At 41.6% G+C, this 19768-nt stretch overlaps 1 protein-coding gene across 1 annotated transcript in view; it reads left to right on the plus strand.

The window, feature by feature from the left end:
* Positions 1-2771: 2771 nt before the first annotated feature.
* The window catches only part of LOC100734570 (WD repeat-containing protein on Y chromosome), a 66295-nt gene continuing 49298 nt past the window's right edge, over positions 2772-19768 (plus strand). The window contains 3 exon segments of the mRNA XM_023560425.1: positions 2772-2780; positions 3654-3715; positions 6309-6420. Of these exon segments, the coding sequence (XP_023416193.1) occupies positions 2772-2780; positions 3654-3715; positions 6309-6420 (183 nt within the window).

The following is a 19768-nucleotide window of genomic DNA, read 5'->3' on the forward strand; positions in this document are numbered from 1 at the left end:
GTCAAGGGAGCCCTCACCAGATGCTAAGAAGATGAGCAACCCAGTCTTCTACACTCATCCTCCAAAGATGTGATCTAAATAAATCTCTTTACTTTTTAAGCATTTCGTTTTAAATAGTTTGTGACAGCAACAGAAAACAGACTAATACAATAAGAAGTTGGACACAAGCTGTAAGGATCCTTCCAGCTCAGGTCTATTGCTCTCCCTCTGCTGAGGGTGTTCTGGTTCATCCTTCCTCCTTACACCACAGAAATAGAGGCTACTGAAATTTCTTATTGCTCAAAACTACTGATTCCATCACATAAGAATGTCACTTTTTATTTTGAAGAGAATAAGACCAAACAAAACAAAACAGAATAGAGCCAATAAAAACAAAACAGTGAACATGACACACAAGACTTGAAAGCAAGATAATAGGAAATCAACAATGCCTACCATAAGGCCTTTTGTTATCTTCAAAATAGCTGCCCATACCATCAGACAATAAAATCAAACAAAACAAAATAGCATCAAATCAATCAAAAACAAAACAATGAAAGCAATATGAGGTCTCAAAACTGGATAATAGGAAATCAACAATGGCTACCATACTATTTTCTATTATCTCTGAAATAGCCACCCATACCATCCAATATAATAAAATCAAGAGTCTTGTTTTGTTTACTGTTATAATTCATGTGCTTGGAACACTGTGTGACACCTAGTAGGTGATCAAAAAAATATCTGTTGAGTAAATGTATTTGTGAAGTCATAACTCAGACATATCTATCTCACTCACCAACACTGCTCTGGAGTATCACAATCCAGGAGAACTAGAACACCATAGTGACAAGCTTGTCAAATGCCTTCCTCCTGTGCCCCATCACCACTAGCCTGGTCCCACATGTTCTCAAGGTTCTCCATACTCATGTGGCTGCCACAGTCAGTTAAGTGTGTTCACTGTATATCCTGCATCAGCCCTCGCCTCTACGTGGTTGCCAGAGTCTTAACTCCATCAGGAAACAAGGAGGTGATTCCCCCAGTTCCAAGACTTCCCTGAAATTGTTTTCATCTCACTTTATCCAAGAACCCTTCCACAACATTTTCTGGCTCTTGCTTTATGGACTCCTGAACCTCAAAACTTGATGTATGATCAGCCACTTACTCCCAAATAGACTGACACGTGTAGGGGGAGAACTGTAACATAAAAATACCAAATGCTGTCTAAAGAGTTCTGGGATTAGGAAGTATTTTCCAGTGCTTTTGTTTATTTAAGGCAAGAATCTGCCTGGACTATCTTGCTTTCCACAACTAGGAACAAAGTTTGACTTCTTGACCATGGATCCGTGGGCTTCTGCCATACTGAGAAAGGTCATGGAGAAAAGGAAGAAAAATACCAGAAGAATAGGTGAGGACCCCAAATCCATCTTGAATCAAGAAGAGTGAAAGGCTGGTAGCTTCCTGCCAACCCCCATGGGACTCCTAAGATCATGGAGAAGGTGACGGAGTTCACCCTGATGCTGAAAGACACTGCAAATTCTCAGAATTAACCTTCCGCCAGGACTCCATTCCCTGAAGATTTACCTGCTACTTGTTAGTGTGCTGGAGATCTGAACCTGCCTTGAATCTGCTGTTGGTTTCCATGGTGATTACTTAAACTTTTCATCATCCTTCCTTCAGACCTCGGAGGAGAGCTGTGCACTCTGGTTTCCATGACAACCACTTAAACATGTAGCTATGTCTGGCTTTGTTGGAAAAGAAGCGCTGGAGATCATGCAAATGAACTGGCTGCTCTCCCTCTACTTGAAAAAAGTAAACTGAAAACACAGTGACACACCTGCCAAGAAGTTTCTGATCTCGGTTCATAACAAGAAGGGTGAACATGTCATACTGCTGTTAGAGGCGGGTACGCTGCATCTCGCTGACACTGTTCTCTTCCAGATTCTCAGCTCACCCTGCCGTCTTACATAATTATCTGCACTCACCACTTATCCTTCCTCCCCTCTGCTGGCAGCTGAAGAGCTTCAAGTTCAAGGCTGTTTACCTGCCTACTGCTCGGGAAAGGAGGAAGGGAAGGATAGGCCAGAGTGACTTGCCAGCCACCCTACCCGACCCAGGCCTTGGCCACTGGGGACAGATACCACGGGCAGCAGGGCTGTCACCTCAGTTCACTGTCACTATATTATGCAGAGGTGGTCTAAGAATCAGAATACAGATCCAGGAAATGTGGAAATCACACGCACAGTCATTTGGAAGTAACTCCGTATTCCTTGGTGGTGCTCATGAAAGGGAGCCCACCCTCTACCTCAGAGCACTGGGAAATCACCAGGAAAGAGCTCTGGGGCAGTCAGAGGCACTATCACCTTTGTGGTCATGTCCTCAACCAGAGATGGCAGTGGGCTGAAAAGGAGAGTATTTAAAACATGTTTGGAAACAAGGTGCCAATATTTAAAGCTCTCCAAGTTTCCAATGAAAACATAGACTTTCCACTTCTCTTGAACAAGTGGGCCCCCATGGAAGTTCTGCTGCCTGCAGGACAGAGCAGCGTCTACCCTTACAAAGCCCTCATTTGGCCTTAATGACCTTTGCTGGACTGCAATTTCTCTCGAATTCTTGGAAAATCATTGAACTTGCAACTTGTGACAACAGGCAGAACAATACTCAGACGAAACCGACTGTCCTTTGGCCAACCTGAAGTTACAAAACAGTGAGGGGAAGGACTCCTATTTGGAGATAGGTGAGAATTATTCTGCAGCTTGCTTCCTCCAGTGGTCCTTTCAGTCACCGTGGACATGGCTGAGGTCGGCTGTGGGTGTTCCAGATGGTAGCCACAGGAAAGGTGCTGGTGAAATGCACTGAGAGTTTCCTTCAGGGATGATCTACCCATGAGACTCATGTCTGAAACCTACAAGATGATTATTGATTGTTTCTATGCAATGCAAGCCTTTCTGTTCTACTAATCAGTAGATTCATAAGCCAGTAAGTCATTTGACAGAAAATAATTATAGAGCAAAATGGTCTGCTGGGTGAATGGGACTGGTAAAGTCAACTGGATGAGTTCCAGTACGAGTGATATGGCCCTGAGTTTGGTGCTTGGTTCTACTGTTCTCTTGATCAGAATTTTCTTAACCTCTTTCTTACCTATCACTTGGAGATCAGTGTGCTTAAATCACCCAGTTTCTGTTAGGTTCAAATAAGGTTGAAGGAGAAGATTTGGCACCAGGCTGAGATTTAATGTATGTTAGTTTCCTCCAAATGAAATGGCCTTCTTCATGCTACCTCTGTTCCTCAGGTGATTATTTTTGGTCCTTTTTTAGAAAAGGAGGAGGAAGAAGTCTTGCTTTTTTTAGTCACATCATTTTTATTCTTCACTATCTGTAGTTTAACACTTGAGAGAGGAAGAAAATAGTAGTCATCATTGCAGATGAATCTGGGACTTTTAAAAATCCTCAACCTTTCAGGAAATTGACTGCGAAACTGTGTTTTGTTTTTGCAGTGAATGCTTTTAGGGTGCACTACAGGAGCAACAAATGTCAAACGAAAGATAAAAGCATTAAGGAATATTAGAAAAAAATGTCAAGACAAAAAAGGCCAAGCATTGCCCCACAGGCGAGCAGAATATGATCAAACAGTGTTTCACATTCATAAAGGCATTTTCATTCTGTAAATGAAAGAGTTTGCGGCTGACAGGTGGAGAGGATCAAACAGTTAGAGCCTGGAATCCTCATCTGCCTGGGTAAGTTGTCTTTCTCCCACCAAAAGCGGCGTTCATGTGGTAAGGTACATGAAAGCAGAACGGGTAGGGTAACTTAGAACCTCTGTCTAAAAGTAATCTCTCTCCCTCAAAAAGATAAAAATAAAAATAATCTCTCATACACAAAGCCTGGGAAACTTCTGTTTGTGCCCTTGAAAGACTCATTTTTGGGGCTCAATAACTGTGCATTTAAAATGCAAATACCTTGCAAAGGCAAAGAGACAGTGTGGAGATATCATTCACACAGGTCTCCATGTGATTTTTGTTAATCTCATTACTATCATCCCAGCGATGAACCTTTATCAGCTACGGAGTGCAAGCGGGGATGTTGATGTATAATCACTGTGTTTTAGTCAGCCTTGCTCAGAGGGCCCCCAGTGTGCACTCAGTTCTCCACTGGGGTTGTTTGGCCTCATCAAAATTAATAACTCCCTAAGACATAGCAGAGCTGGAACAAAAGGGGAAGTGTAACTGGCTTAGGGAGCCAGGGATTGCTCAGTAAAATCTGGGCTTGATGCTGCAGGTAGCAAACAGCACACCATTAAAGGTTCCTTTCTCTCTGCCCCTCAGTGGGTGATCCTTGTATTCCTCAGAGTCAGCCGTGTAGTCAGCCGTGTGTTTCACAGTGGGCCCTACTGAGCAAAGGCTCGAGGAGTATTTCCTTAACAGTGACCATAGCTACCCTTCCATCGAGCACCTGCTTTGTTCGAGGTGCGGCATAACACATGTACCATCTCTGATCCTCACGCGTGACCCGCTGACAAACGCAGGCATGGGAGCTCAGAGAAGTTTAACAGCTTCTTAGAAGTGATGGCAGTGAGAGTACAAAGGCCAGTTTGTCATTTCCACTGAGAAGGGTTGGAGATGGAAGGAAAGATTGAAATGAGGAGTGATAATGGGGGTTCAGGGATGAGTACAAGTCACATAGGAAATGCCGGTGTTCCTAGCTGAGCGGCTCTTCCAGACGTCCGCAGGCGCCCACAAGATCACTTTGTGCCCCTCGGTAGCTGTGTTCATCAGCTTTTTATTGCTGTGACAAGCACCTGAGAAAAACAATTTAAAGAGAGAAAGATTCATTTTGGCCTGTGATTTCAGAGGTTTCTGTCCATGGCCGACCAACACAATTGCTTTAGGCCAGGGGGGAGGCACACACACCGTGCAGCATGGTGCAGAAAAGTGCTCTCACCTTGTGGCATCTGAGGAGCAGAAAGGATTAGTGAATCAGAGCCAAAGAGAAGAGACAGGGCAAAGGCAGGCTCCACGGTCCTGTGTCTGTCCACTCCCTAAACAAAGCCTACTCCTAAACTCTGCAATGTCCCAAAAATACCATCAAATTAAGTAGGTCATCCACCAATGAAGTTAGATCCTTTATGACCCACTTACCTTCCAAAAGCCCACCAGTAGCCAAACCTTCAATAAAGTGAGCCTCTCCCCACCAAATATTAGAGTTGAACCAAGAGTTTAAGGACAGGCTTCTGTTATTTTATTTATTTTATTTTTATTTTATTTTATTTTATAGATAGGGTCTTACTGTGTAGTGCAAGCTGGTCTTGAACTTGCACAGGCTGACTTCAAACTTACAGCAATCCTCCTGCTTCAACCCCCTGAGAGCTGGGGTTACAGACGGGCACCACCAAGTCCAGCTTTTTATTTTGAAACAGGTCTCACTGGGTCACTGAGTAGTCCAGGCCTGGCTAAAACTGACTGTTCTTCATATCTCAGCCTCCCATCCCAGAGTACTGGAATGCAGGCATATGCTACCATACTGGCCCACGATGGCCTGTAGAATAACATTTTAGATAAGAACCAGGGAGTATGGTGGTCACTGAGATGGGGCAGGGCAGCAGGTGAGCACGGTGGGTCTGGTCACAGCCCTGCCCCTTTTGAGCCAGGTGATCCTGCCCAAGTATTAGAGCCTCAGTTTCCTCATTTCTAATGACGATATCAAGGAGACCACCTTCTAGAGTAACAACACAGATTAAAAATGAAACAATCCCCATATAAAACAGCACAATGCCAGATACATAGTAAGAAAGAAAAATCATTTTCTACCATTTGTCATGTTAGACTTCCGTTTGCTAGTAGACAAGGACAATTTGCTTACTTGATTGTAAAGACTGCAGTCTCCCCCGTAACCTCAGCCCTGCCTCTCTTCTCCTTCCCTCCTCAGCCTCCGTGGCTCCAGCCCTAAGACCTAAGGTACTGTGATCCCCAGAACTCCTTAACTTGTGTTACGAAGCCCTTCCTTGCCGTCAGCATACAGTGACAGCCTATCCCGGATTCCATCCCCACCCCACCCTGGTGCACCTTGTTCCTTTTATCGTGCTGTTGTTACCAGTTGGGGAAACAAAGCCCAAGGCTTCATCTCACCCCAAGTTCTGCTGCTATAACTGGATATTATTTACTTCGGTTCTTTTATCACACAAGATATGTACTTGTATAACTTCAGAGGGAAACGGCACCCTCCTCCAGGCGGACTAGAACTGCCAAATCTGGGCCAAGCTGAGTTTTGCATTTTTATTTAGACACAGCAGACAGCGCTTCTTTGTGCTCATCTGTTCTTTTCTCATTCTAGAAAACCAGCGGGAATGCTGAGGAGCCACACGGCTCCAGTGATCTGTATCCACACGGCTTCTAAGGAGAGCAGAATATTTTCTGTGTCCACCGACAACACCATTAAGATCTTTTCCTTTTTCTATTTGACGCAACCGCTAACCCAGTTTCAGACGGAGAAATATTCCCTTCCTATTTGACAGCGCATGGGGCCTTTCTTCCGGGTAGATGTTCACAAGGCATTTATGCATGAGTATTTGCTCCAGAAAGGGGTGTGTGCAGGCCATTGGGTGCTTTCTATGCCTGGTGTTACGGGTGAGGTTAAGCAGGTCTTCTAGCACGTAAGCCCCTGCTTAGACACTGCCCAAATAGCTCCTGTCCCCAACAGCCCCTGTTTTGGGAGGATGGAGAAGGGAAAGGGAGGACGGAGAGCAGGAACCCAGGAAGCAGCAGCCTCTTGACCTCGATGGCTTTCTCTCTTCCTTTGCAACACGTGAAACAAATGGGTCCTTTCCAAAACCCACTTGTAGGACTCAGAATTTGAGCATTTCTGACCCTGGTGGAGATAGTAATATCACTGTTTCATTTTGTTTGCCTTCACACAGGTCCTATCTATTCCTAAAATGTGGTTATCTTGTGACCTTTACAATGCACTGCTTCTCCTACAAAAAGAAGTTTGAGATATTTTTTCCATCCATCACTGCACTCACTTCCGTTTTCAGTGAGTTTGACACGTCTTCACCTCCCTTCCTCCATTCACCATCTCCCTTTGTGATTACTCTACTAGACCGTCCTGAGGCCCCAGGGAGGGAATCAGGATGACTGGGGCGGGGGACACCCTTAGGCAGGAGACCATTGTCACTGCCTTGTGTTAATCATAAACTGGCTCCTGACCACCACAGCGCAAATGATTGATAGATGCTGTGGGTTGAACTATGTACCTGCCTCAAATTTTATTTGTTGAAATTTTAAGCCCCAGGTGCTTAGAATGTGACTAATTTAGATACAGAGCCTTTAAAAAAGAGTGAATTCTGTTAAATGAGGTCATGGGGTGGGCGCTAATCCAGCATGACTGGAACCCAGTAAAGAGATTAGGAAAATCACAGACTTAGAAGTGACCATCATAGCAGGAAGACAGACATCTTGTCATCTGCAAACTGAGGAGAGAGTCTTCACAGGTGTCCTGCTGACATCTTGATTTTGGGCATCCAACCTCCAGAACTGGAAGACACTAAATTTTCATTAGTTAAGCCAACTGACTAAATTTCTGTTGTTATGGAAACCCTAGGAAACTAAAAGAGCACATTTGCCCATTCTGTGATCACAGGAACAGGTCTCATTCATTCATTCAATGAACTGACGGCCTATCATGGGCCAAGTAGTGTCCTAGGAGTGAGGGATGTAATAAATAGTTAGTAAAACTTCCTGCTTTCTTAACAGTTATCACCTGAGGTTGGGAGGAAAGCATGCAGAATAATAAATAAATAAATGAAATAAGTCCATTAGAGTTGTGATGTGTACAATGCCAACAGCAAGGCAGGTAGGAGGGGCTGGTAAAATTTGGGTTTTATTTCCTATGCATTGGTTGGGAATGACCATAGTAAGGTGACATTTAAGAAAAGGCATGGAAAGAATGAGCTAGCAAGCTGTGCCTACATCTGGGGGAAAAAGTTCCCCAGGCAGAGAAAATCACAAGTGCAAAGGCCCTGAGCTGGGAGCTGAGTGAAAGACAGATTAGAAATGGGGAAGCATGAGAGAGGTGGATTGTGAGGCCACCGGGGCCCATGAAAGGACTTCGGTGTGCTGTCATTCCATCTGGAGGTGTGGGGCACAGGCGTGGCATGATGTGACCTCTGTTTTAGTGGGGATGCCATGCTGCTGTGTTGTGAATGGAGCGCAGGGCGGTCAGGGTTGAGGCAGGGAGACGCCTGAGTGAGGGACGACGCTGGTCTGCAGGTGTGTCCACAGTGGGGCTGGAGACAAGGGTGTGGATGTGGGTCCCGTTCACAGCGCCAAACGTCAAAAACCCCAGTAAGGATTTCCTTTACTACAGCAGCGTAACCCAAACTGATTGAGTTGATTGAACGGGCTTTGTCCCATCTGGAGTTAATATTCACGTGTTTGGTTACAGAAATATAAATGTGTCTGATACTGGATCACTGCCACAGAGGCCGGTGTGGTGGTTATGTGTCACACGACCTTCAAAAATTCAAAACCATCTGAATTCTAAAACACACTGAAAATAAAGACAAGAGGACTTGGAGACGTTTCAGAGAAGGTTCTCCAAGAGAAAGAGCTTGGCATCATGGAGAGGGTGCACCCAAGGCAGAGCTTAGGTAGAAATTTATAGGCATAAAAATATCAAATCAACAGCATAACTTGGCACATGAAAATACCTGAAAAAGAATACTGAATTAAACTAAGCAAGTCAAGGAGATAAATTACAGACATTAAAGTGGAAATGAATGAAGTAGGAAACAGGCTAGGAAAACAAAAGAGAAAATCGGCAGAACCCAAAATTAGTTCTTTAAAAATATCAATGAAATTGACAGATCTTATGCATACATATATATATATATATTTGCATATGTGTATATGTACACATACAAGATAGATAACTATGCTACTAATCTCTGTTCATCAAAAAGAATAGTTTATGCTTCCATTCTTTGATCACTTTTTTGTGCCTAAATCTTGTAGTCTGAGCAGCTATTTTGAAGATAACAATATGCAAAAAGGAAAAATGTTTAGATCTTTACCAAGACTGACGGATAGAGGAAAGGGTAAGATTAAAATTACTAAAATCAAGAGAGAAAGAGGGGACATTACTATCACCCTAGAGAAACAAAAAGATCATAAAGTAATACTATAAACAATTCTAATGTCATGAGTTAGGCAATCTAAACAAAATGTACATATTCCTAAAAACACACACCACTAAAACCGGCTAAAGAAGAAAAACATCTGTCTTGAAAGCAACTTATGAATAGATTAAGAAAATGTGGCGTTCATATATGATGGCATACTACTCTGCCATAGAGAAGGAAAACCTTGAGCCCTTTGTAGGAACAGGGATGTGTCGTGAGATCATAATGCTAAGTGAAGTAACTCAGACACACAATTTTAAAATCACATAGCTCCTCTTATATAAAAGATCCAATACGTAAATAAAGTAAAAAGTAAATGACAGCCAATAAGGAAAAAAATTACTATAATGCAGCATGGCCAATGTATTTAAAAGTATACCTTGAATTAGTACAAATGTCTTACGGGTTTTATATGGTTTTGGCCTATTAGTCTATGATAATTAACTTGATAAAGATGTAAAATTAGTGAATTAATCTGATGTTGGCAAAAAATTTTTTTAAGAAATAAGGTGGAAGAGAAAGGGAAAAAAAGATTTGAGATGTGTTACATACATGTAACACAATAAATGTGATCATTTTGCACTGCAAACATGTACCAATAAAACGTTTTTAGCTTCTAAAAGAAGATTTTTAAAAGAAACACACCTGAATATGCCTATAAACAAGTAAAGAGATTGAGTTACTGATAAGAAAAACATATTGGGTGTGATGGGAAACTGAGGCAAGAGAATCAAAAGAGACCAGCCTGGCTCACTTATTGACTTAATGAGATGCTGTCAAAAAATTTAAAAAATTTAAAAGATTGGGGATGTAGCTCAGTGTAAAGGCCCTGAATTTAATCCCCAGTGCTAAAAAAAAAAAAAAAGAAGAGAAAAAGAAAAAAGAAAAAATCACACAAAGCAAGGCTAGGCTCAGACATCATAATGGATGGATTCTTTAAAAACCAAAAATTAACAACAACCCTTCACAAACTTTGGTAGGGATAAAACTTTCTGGCTCATTCTGCAAGCCCAGCACCCTGACACGAAACACAGATAAGGACATTTCAAGAAAAGAAAATCTAGGCTAATGTTTCATGAATATAAAGGCAAAAAATCCTCAACAACATACTGGCAAAATTTCCCTGAGCAACAAGTAAAAGCAAATCTGCAACATGACCTCATAGAATTTATTCTAGCAGTGGAAGGTGGTTCAACATGAAAACCAGTGTAATAAACCATATTAACCAAATACAAGACAAAAAGCATATAATTATCTCAATAGGCACACAAATTAAAGCACAAAAATTATGCTCTGATCTAATTGTTCCCCTCACAAAAAAAAAAAAAATTATGCCCTGAAAACAAGAACACAGTATTGAAGGAAATTACAAAAAGTCATAAATAAATGGAAAGACAGCCTGTTTTCATGGTTTGGAAGACTGAATGTTGTTAGGATACCCCTGCTTTGCAAAATGACCTAGAGATTCAGCACAGTCTCTATGAAAACCTCAGTTACCTTTTTTTTTGCAAAACTTTTAAACTTGATACTGAGATTCCTACAGGAATGCAAGGGATTCAAAAAGTTAAAACAATCTTGACAAAGAAGAATAAAATTGAAGGATCTATACTTCCCAATTTCAAAACTTACTACAAAACTGTAGTAAATAATACAGTGTGGCAATAGCATAAAAATAAAAATAGTTTAATTTTAAAATGGGCAAAGGATTTGAACAAGCATTTCCTTAAAAGTAGTTAATAAGAGCATGACAAGATACTAGATATCATCAGTCACAGGGAAAGGCAAACCCAAACCATGATAAAATACTACTTCATACTCATTAAGATGGCTAAAATAAAAAGATATAAAATGATAAATGTTGAAAAGATGAGAAAAAATTGGAACTTTGCTAGTAGGAAATTAAGATGGTATGGTTATTTTGCAAAACATTTCAATGGCTCTTAAATGTTAAACATAGAGAGCAGGGTGTGGTGGCTCACACCTGTAATCTTAGCGCACGGGAGGCTGAGGCAGGAGGATCTTTGTAAATTCCAAACCAGCCTGGGCTACAAAGTGAGCTCAAGGCCAACCTGAACTACATATTGAGACCCTGTCTCAAAAAGACCAAAAAAAAACCAGTTAAACATACAGTTACTGTATAATCCAGTAATTCCACTCCCAGGGATATACCCAAGAAAATTTAAAAAGTACATTTACCAAAAAAATGTTCATGATAGCTGCCACAGCCCGGGGTGAGGTGTCAATAGGGGGCAGTGTGAGGTCGGAGTGTGGGAGGGGAAATCTCTGAAATTAGGTAGTGGTGCTAGTTGTACAGTCTATGGATTGCTAGAACCGCCAACTACATGCACTAAAAACTTGAATTTTGCGGTATATGAACTATAGCTCAAGACAGCTTTTTTTAAGAAGCCAGGTCAAGACAAGAGTTAAATATGATATCAAAGTTTGGAATATGAGCCAAAAACTGGGGAAGGGAATATGGAAACTGCAAAGGGCATGCCACCAAGGAGCTGGGTTGTGGATGTGTTAGGTAGAGTTGTCCGAGTTCAGGGAACGTGCCAGAGCTAGAGATAAGAACTTCAGAGTCAACAGTATTTAGATGAAATTCTAAATCATGGGCTGGATGAGAGTGGGTAAAGGAGAAAGAAGCCCTTCAAATACTGACTGCCAGGGCGGCACTGGGACACGCTGGGACTTTCCTTCATGGGGTCCATTATGACTTCTGGGCAGTGAGCTTGGATGCTGAGGGTATTTTATATAAAACCACGGTTTGAAATCACAGTTAGTGATACAGTCAGGGCCAGACTCAATTCACTCCCTGAGCAAACTTGATTAAAATGGTGGGATGCATAAACTTTGGTTTTGATTTATGTTGAAAATCAAATTCATCCAAAGTCACTAAGTAGATGACTTCATATTTTTAATGAGCTTTTTAAAAAATTCAACACCCACAGCCCTCGGATAACCATAATCTTGTGTAGGGGACATGCCTTCTATTTTCTTTTCCTAGTGCTTCTCTATTTTCTTCCAATCTAAACTCATGATTACAAGATTAGCATCCCGCCTGTGATGATTCAGGCATATTGAAACACTTCCCAATGTGTGTTTAAAATATATTGAAATCCTATCTTGGAAATATGGTGTGTGAGTTATTTCAGAATATATTATTCCTATCAAATAAAAACTAATCAACCAGAAGCCAAACAGCTAGATTTCTAGCATGCCTGATCAGATAGTCTTCGTTCTTTGAATTGATTTTCAGCCCAAATATTTTACTCCTTCAAATCATGGGGACACACAAAACATTTGAAGTCTGCTGCTTTCTGCAGAGGGGAGGAAAGTGACAGCTTCAGAGCTTCTCTTTAACTTGTTGTTTCTATAAATTTAACACAGAAAACCACAAAGAGGGCTGCTTTGTGTTGCCTGGAATTAGTATGGAAGGAAAGTTATTTCTTGGAAGGAAGATAATACATGTACCAGTTCATGTCAGGTTTACCACTGTAATAAATAAACTCCACATCGTTCACGGGCTGGAACAATAAAAATGTATTTCTGTCAGCAGTCCCGGGAGTCTGATGAGTAGGAGCTTTTCCTTCTGCTCAAGGGCCAGGCTGTCTCCAGCTGGAGACCCTACCTCACTTCAGGCCCCAGAGTCCTCTTCGTCCACATGCAAGAGAATGCAAATACAGAAGGCACACTTACCCCTTAGAAATTCTAGCCAGAAATGACACACGTCACTCCCTCTTAGAGTCCCATTGCGGAGGGCCCTGGATGACCAAGAAATAGAAAATGCTTTCCTTTGGTAGCCACTTCCCAAAACAAACTATGTGTCAACAAAGAAGCATGGATCTTGGGGAAGGGGCACAGAAAGGTTTAGAGGAGATGGCCTTGAATGCTAAGCAGCTTATTTCTTTTGGACGATGGTCACTCTTCTCTAAAATGGGAAAGAGATCCACTTTGTAAGGTAGCTGTGTTCGTTAAAGAGAACGTATAAATGTTCCCACTACAGAGTAGTTTCACCATGTAAGACTTTGTGAGCCTGAGAGGCACAGCTCTAACTCAATTAGGTTAAGCTATGGAAGTGAAATTTGATGGTTATGAAATCAGGTCATTGGACAGTCACCCTAGCGGGCAGTTGAGTTCCGAGCTGGATCTTTCTCCCTCCTCTTCTCACTTCTGCCCATTGGCACACACTGATCTCATCAGCTCCCACTCAGAAAGCCTTTCTCCCTCCAAATAATAGGGAATATAGATACTCATAGCTCTGAGCTCACCTCTCAGCTCCTGTTGGACCACCAGCTCCAGCCAGGAAAATCTGAGAGAAAGACACACAGTGGCCAGATGCCCAGCTATTTTTATTTGGGAAATTTAATATCCATTTGGTGAATCAACCTTGACTTCAGTGTAAGGATTGTCTCCCCATTTTTTTTCCTCTTGGATTTTGGCAGGCACTCTTGCATAGCATCTTAGTGAGATCACTCTTTCCAGACTCAAGATTAGCTATGTGCCCCTGCTCCTCATCAAAATTCTCTTCCATCAGTAATCAAATGCCAGATTCAAGAGCATGGCATCGGGCATCTGGTGAGGGTCTCATGCTGCTTCATGACTTGGAAGACGGCATCATACTCTGAAGCATGGAACTGGACTTTTCTAATTGACCTACTAATGCCATCATAGGTATCATAATTCCAAATATTGAGAACAGTTATCCAAGAATTTTAATCCCCTTTTCTAGTGTTCCTCACAATCTAAAAAGTTATATTTGTAATCCATTGAAGCATTACTGGAATCTCAGCAAGTTAATTCCAATCTATTACCTCTAATGCAACCCACAGCTAGAGTAAAGACACCAAGACGTATGCCAGGTTAAGGGCAGCCAAGGGGTCTAAATCCAATCCCTGTGAAGATATTCAGACAAAGGCCCTGATCCAAGGCCTCTCCCAGAATTTATTATCGTGTGAAGAAGGGGGGGTGGTTCAGGGATGAGGGACAGTGAGGATGGCAGGAATTACCTGAGTAACTTGAGCTGACTGGCCAGGTGAGAGAAAAGCATTTCTGCAAATTGCACAGATAAACATATGCAGAAGGATCAATTCACATAATCCAATTAAGGTAGCAACTGAATTGTTTTGGGAGGGTGTTGCTTCAGTTTTTGATATGTAAACTTCTATGCTCTGGGGAGTCCTAGCCTCTTTACCTTGAGGCTCATACCCAGTTGACATCCTCCCCACACCCCTATGTCTTAGCTCTAACATACCACTGTGCTCATGTTCTTTGGAGAACACTAGGGGAGGAAACAGGACTGTCTATCGGCTTTAGAGATTGCATACCAGTACCTGGGCTAGCCTTATTTGCATTGCCTAGAGCCAACTGAAGAGAGAAGGAAATACCACAGCCAGCTCTGTATATATCAGCATAAGGAAATAAGTCTTCAAATAATCAAAGTTGCAGTAATTGCTTTGCATTCAAGGGAAGACACTGGAGTTGTCTCCCACAATAGGGGCCCAGCTCTTGTGACCTCATTACTTCCCAGTGTTCATAACTGTTATACTAAGATGCTGAAAATTAAAATAATTGATTAAAAGATAATTAGCAAAAATAGTTAAAAGGATAATTATTTATAGTATTGTCATTCTGTACTGAGCTCGTTACCCTAGTAACCAAGCACCAACCACATAGTTATAGATTAACTGACCACATCATTATGCTGCTATGCGTCGCCCCCCCAAGTAACCTGTGTGCTATGTCAACCTTTGTTCCCCCTTGTAAGAGACAAATGATGTGTCAACCATTGTTCCCTTTATGAGAGACAAACGTTCCTGGATTTGGCAGACCAAGGGCTATAAATTAGCTAACCGCCCACTGTGAAATGCCTCTGACCTCAAGCAAAGGGGAACAAAGGCCCACTGTGTTTCTGTTTCTCATCACTATGTACTTAATGATCAATGAGCTAATCATAAATGAACTATAAAAATCAGTCATACTTCTAACTCAGTTGCACAGCTTTGCAAATTCCATCTGCACTGTGTCACTGGGCCAGCTAAAATAAAAGCGCTTCTTCCTAAAAACGACGTCGTTTTGCCCCTTCTTTTCCATTTCAGGGGGTTTGCCCCAGTTTTCATCTGGAGGGGGGGCCTTTTTGGGAAAGTACAACAATAACTCCATTAACTTATGAATTGGGGCATTAGGTTTGTAAGGTGAACTTTTGGGTACACATTCAAACCACAGCACCTATGTCATGCACTGTGCATTGGGTTTCATTGCTATGACACACTTCCTGAGGAAAACAACTTAAAGGACAAAACATTTATTTTGGCTCACAGTTTCCAAGGCTTCCGTCCATGGTCAGCTGACTCCATTTTGGGGGCTGAGGGGATAGTGTGAGGCAGAACTTTATAGCAGACCAAAGCTATTCACCTCACTGTGGCTGTTGTACTCTAAGAAAAAGTAGCTTCATCATTTTGTGTATTATAGCAAACCAGTACCGTGGCTTACTAAATGTTTTTTTTCTATCCTTTTTCCCTAACTGATATGTTAAGTGACCCAATTGATATGTTGAGCAATACTCTCCTCTGTAAAGAATTGCAAGAATTTCACTTAATTGAGATGTTAACCAGAGCGGCCCTCTACAAACAAGAAGAGTGGTGCTAAAACAAGCTAACAAGGGTTGTTAATCAGGGTTAGGTGCCTCTATTCTTCGCTAAAGAGCTAAAGAAGACTAGAAGGCCCACTAATTTACACATTGTTTGAAGTAACTTGTTTATATGCAGGGAGATTTGCATATGAGTTTAACCTTTTTACCTAACCTCAGTTACTTTTCCCACAAGATAGATACCCGCTGTTTTCCTGTTCTGTAGCGCGAGTTATTGCCTCCCCCCACCCACCTATCTGGGCCATAAAGAATTTGGGTTTCTGGTGACCTCTCCCCGACCCGGTGATGATCTGTCATAAAATGAGCCTGCCCCAATTTTAAGAACTGCTTAGCTTAAAAGAAATTACCGGGTAATACTATGGCCCAAACCCCAATCGGTGCTTTCCTTTTGTTCTGTATGTATCAAATGAGTTAGATATCAGATCTTTGTAAAACTTAAGTTCCAGCGTCTCATAACTCGTGACCCCTTCGCACTCACTAGCGAAGACAAGCTGTCCTGAGATAATTAACTCTCCACTTTCTTCTCCAAATATTGCTGCAGACGTGCCACTCTGAGATAATGTCAGTCTGCAGGATGGGAGTAATTTGAGGAACACCAGGAAGTCCCGAGATTGTCAGAGCTAAGTGGACAGCAATACAGTTTCCAGATGCAGGTCAACAGGTTTAATGGCCTTGCAGGTTTCCCCCCACTTTCCCTTACTTTTAAAAACCCCTTTCCCCAGTCTTGGGCGCGCAGTCTTTGGGTCGATCCAGGAGAGACTGTGCTGCCAGGACTGGCTCAATAAAGCCTTTGCTACTTAAATTTTTGGACTCTTGTTTCCTTGGATTTTATATCAGGGCCTGAGTTATAACAGTGGCTAGAAACAGAGAGAGACAACCAGAGTGGAAGCAGCTGGGGACCAGATTCAGTCTCCAAGTTCACACCTCCATGATCCAGTCCTTTCCAGTAAGACCCACTCCTATATCCATCACTTTTTAAAAATGCCATCAAATTATGTCCCAACAACTAATTAATTCAAGGAAATTAGAGAATTCATGATCCAGTCACTTCCAGAAACCTATCAATCAGCATGCAACCCTCCAACACAACGAGCCTTTTGGGGGACATATAGCCAAACCATAACACTATGAGGACACATCAACAAATAAATGGATTCCTGTGGAAATGTAACTGATAACAGTTGTGGATGTTACCTTTCTGTCCAGGAAAACGGCAACTTCCAATAAATCAGCATTACAGAAGGGAAAGAGGAGTTTCCTTGAATAGGATTATTTTATTTGAGTCACTACTGTGGCCCCCATGCTGACCTCCCAAGAGGCAAACTCCCCTGTTTAATGCCATGCCTAAAAGCACAAAGAAAAAAGACAAGTTAGAAATTTCACTATCAATTTGCTAACTGCTGAGAAGAGCTAATGAGAAATAAACACAGAATATAAATAAAGCAAATTAGAGTCTGGTTAACAGGCAAAGGTTTCAAATCTCATCAGAGCTAATTTGCTTCCTAGAGACTCCATGGAGGGAAAGAAATCCTACCAAAGTACATCTCACCCCCTCTCATCTTTGCATTTTTCTGCTCTAGAGTAAGACAAGCCTGAGGTTGATTTGCTGCTTATTACGGCAGATCTGTCTATTTGGGCAAGTTATTTAGACTCATAAATAATGCCTGCTTCCCAAAGCTGGTTTAAGAGAGTTTTGCTTCCTTAAGGCTGTGCTATAGAGATCTTAGGTATCCCTCAGTGGTGCATGTATCGAAGGGTTAGTACCTTGGCCTGGTATTACCAGGAGGAGGTGGAACCTTTAAGTCATTGGAGGCATGTCCTCAGAAGGGACTGAGGGACTCTGGCCCCCTTCTTGGTTTGTTGTGCTCAACCACACACTTCTGCCATGAGGTCTCACAGCAACAGGTCTCAGAGCAACCAGTTAACTGGGCATGGATGGGAGCCTCTGAAACCATGAGCCAAAGTGAAGATTTTCTGTTTATAAACTGATTTGCCTAGGGATTTACACTGCTACAAAGCTAACAGATTGCCATAATGTACCACATTGGGTAGGTTTAGCAGTATAAAGGTATTGTCTAAAAGTCTGGAGTTGGTAGTCTGAGATCAGGTGTCAGCGGATTGATGTCTCGGGTGTCAGCTGCAGGGCCCTCACCTCACAGCTGGGAGGGTGTTGGCAATCTGTGGCATTCTTTGGTTTGTAGATGCATCACGTTGGTTGCTGTCGTCTTCATATAGCAGTCTCCTTTTTGTGTCTACCTCCAAATTTTCTCTTCTTAGTAGGACTTAAAAACATTAAAAGGATATCAGTCATGCTGGTTGAGGGCCCCAGCCTGCTCTAGCCTGGTCTCATCTTAACTAATAATATCTGCAATGACCCTATTACCAAATCAAACCCCATTGTGAAATACTGGGTTTGTTCAACATGCAAATGAGGGGGAAAGAATTCAACCCAAACAAATCATGAGTGAAGTGATGGGTTTAAAGCAGTTAACATGACGTATTGCACCTGCCGGCTCCTAGACACACTGCCCTCGTGGCTACCATGACTTCTCAGTTTTGTGCTCGGCCCATTTGCTCCTGTCTGACCCTTGCAGCCCTGACCAGGTCACAATATGCTAAGGTGATGTAAGAACCATGGCATGATTTACACACCTGTCATGGTAAATGATTGACAATAACATTATCATTATAATTGTATATACAGTTATCATGCTATAAACACTCTCCTAAGCACTCTTATTTGCTAATTTTTTTTAAAATTTTCATCTTTTTTTTTTTTTTTTTTTTTTTTTGGTCTTTTTTCATTTTTATCGGTACCGGGGATCGAACTGACGACCGCCTGCTTGCAAGGCAGGTACTTATGCCGCTGAGCTAAACCCCCAGCCCCAAATTTTCATCATTTTAATAAATATATATCAGGAAAACCTCACTTTATTACAACACATTCATATACAAGCATCTATCATCTAATTTTTCAACATCAAATGTTTATCAAATATTGAAAATAAAGGACAAAACATTATTAGACTATTGAGCTATAACATGTTTTAAAAATTGGTCCTTGTGGACAATTGTCCAAATGATCCTACTCATACACTGTATGAATGAGACATATATTTAATATTAATAGCAATAATAAAAAAAACTTTATCTTGGAGAAACTGGGAGGAATTTCTTACTTTCTCCATTTGGCATTTAGTTTCTGTGAAGTAATGTGTAAAGAGATCCAAGTCAGTCAGTAACCTTGGCAATGGGAATAGTGAGCAGGAGGAGCTGGTTGGCGTGAGGGCTGCTCAGAGAGCCACCCTGGACACTCTTGCAAAAGCAGAAATTCAAGACACCACTGGGAAGAATACTGGCCAAATATGTAGTTCACAATTATAGACCGAGTCCCATTTCTCCAAAATAACTTTCCAAAAACTAAAATCTTTACATTCTTTAAGATAAACCTTATTGATCACCACATCATTTATTAACATTGTGCTTCTTAATCAACAGCAAAAGTCATATATAAAAAAACCACATGCTTTTATAATCTAAATGATTGAAATGATGCAAAACAGATTAAAGTATAACGCATGCCACGGGGTTCCTGAACTTCATTGGACAAGAAAACAACCCATAACCCAAAACTCCCAGACCCCAGCAACAGACCGCTGCCATAGAAAAGCTCACGTAGCTAGTGCTGGATCCTAACAGGTCTCTATTGTCTCCTCCATTCCGATTCCAAAAATGCCAAACCCAAAGCAACTGGGCATCAAAAATAAAGGAAATATAGAGATGTTGAATCAAAAGTTGAACATAACAGTTCAAAGTTAACAGTTTCCAAACCATATGGATCCATCCTGTGTGGTTTTTTTTTTTCCTGTTTGTTAAATCCCTGCTGTAACTCTGATTTATCCTTAATTTTCACACTGGCAAAAATTAAGATAAAGTAAGGCACCAAAAATCGCCCTGTATTCCACT

The sequence above is a fragment of the Cavia porcellus genome, unplaced genomic scaffold (genome assembly GCF_034190915.1).
Source record: "Cavia porcellus strain 051 isolate PalLab524CR breed Dunkin Hartley unplaced genomic scaffold, mCavPor4.1 scaffold_21, whole genome shotgun sequence".
Taxonomy (NCBI): domain Eukaryota; kingdom Metazoa; phylum Chordata; class Mammalia; order Rodentia; family Caviidae; genus Cavia; species Cavia porcellus.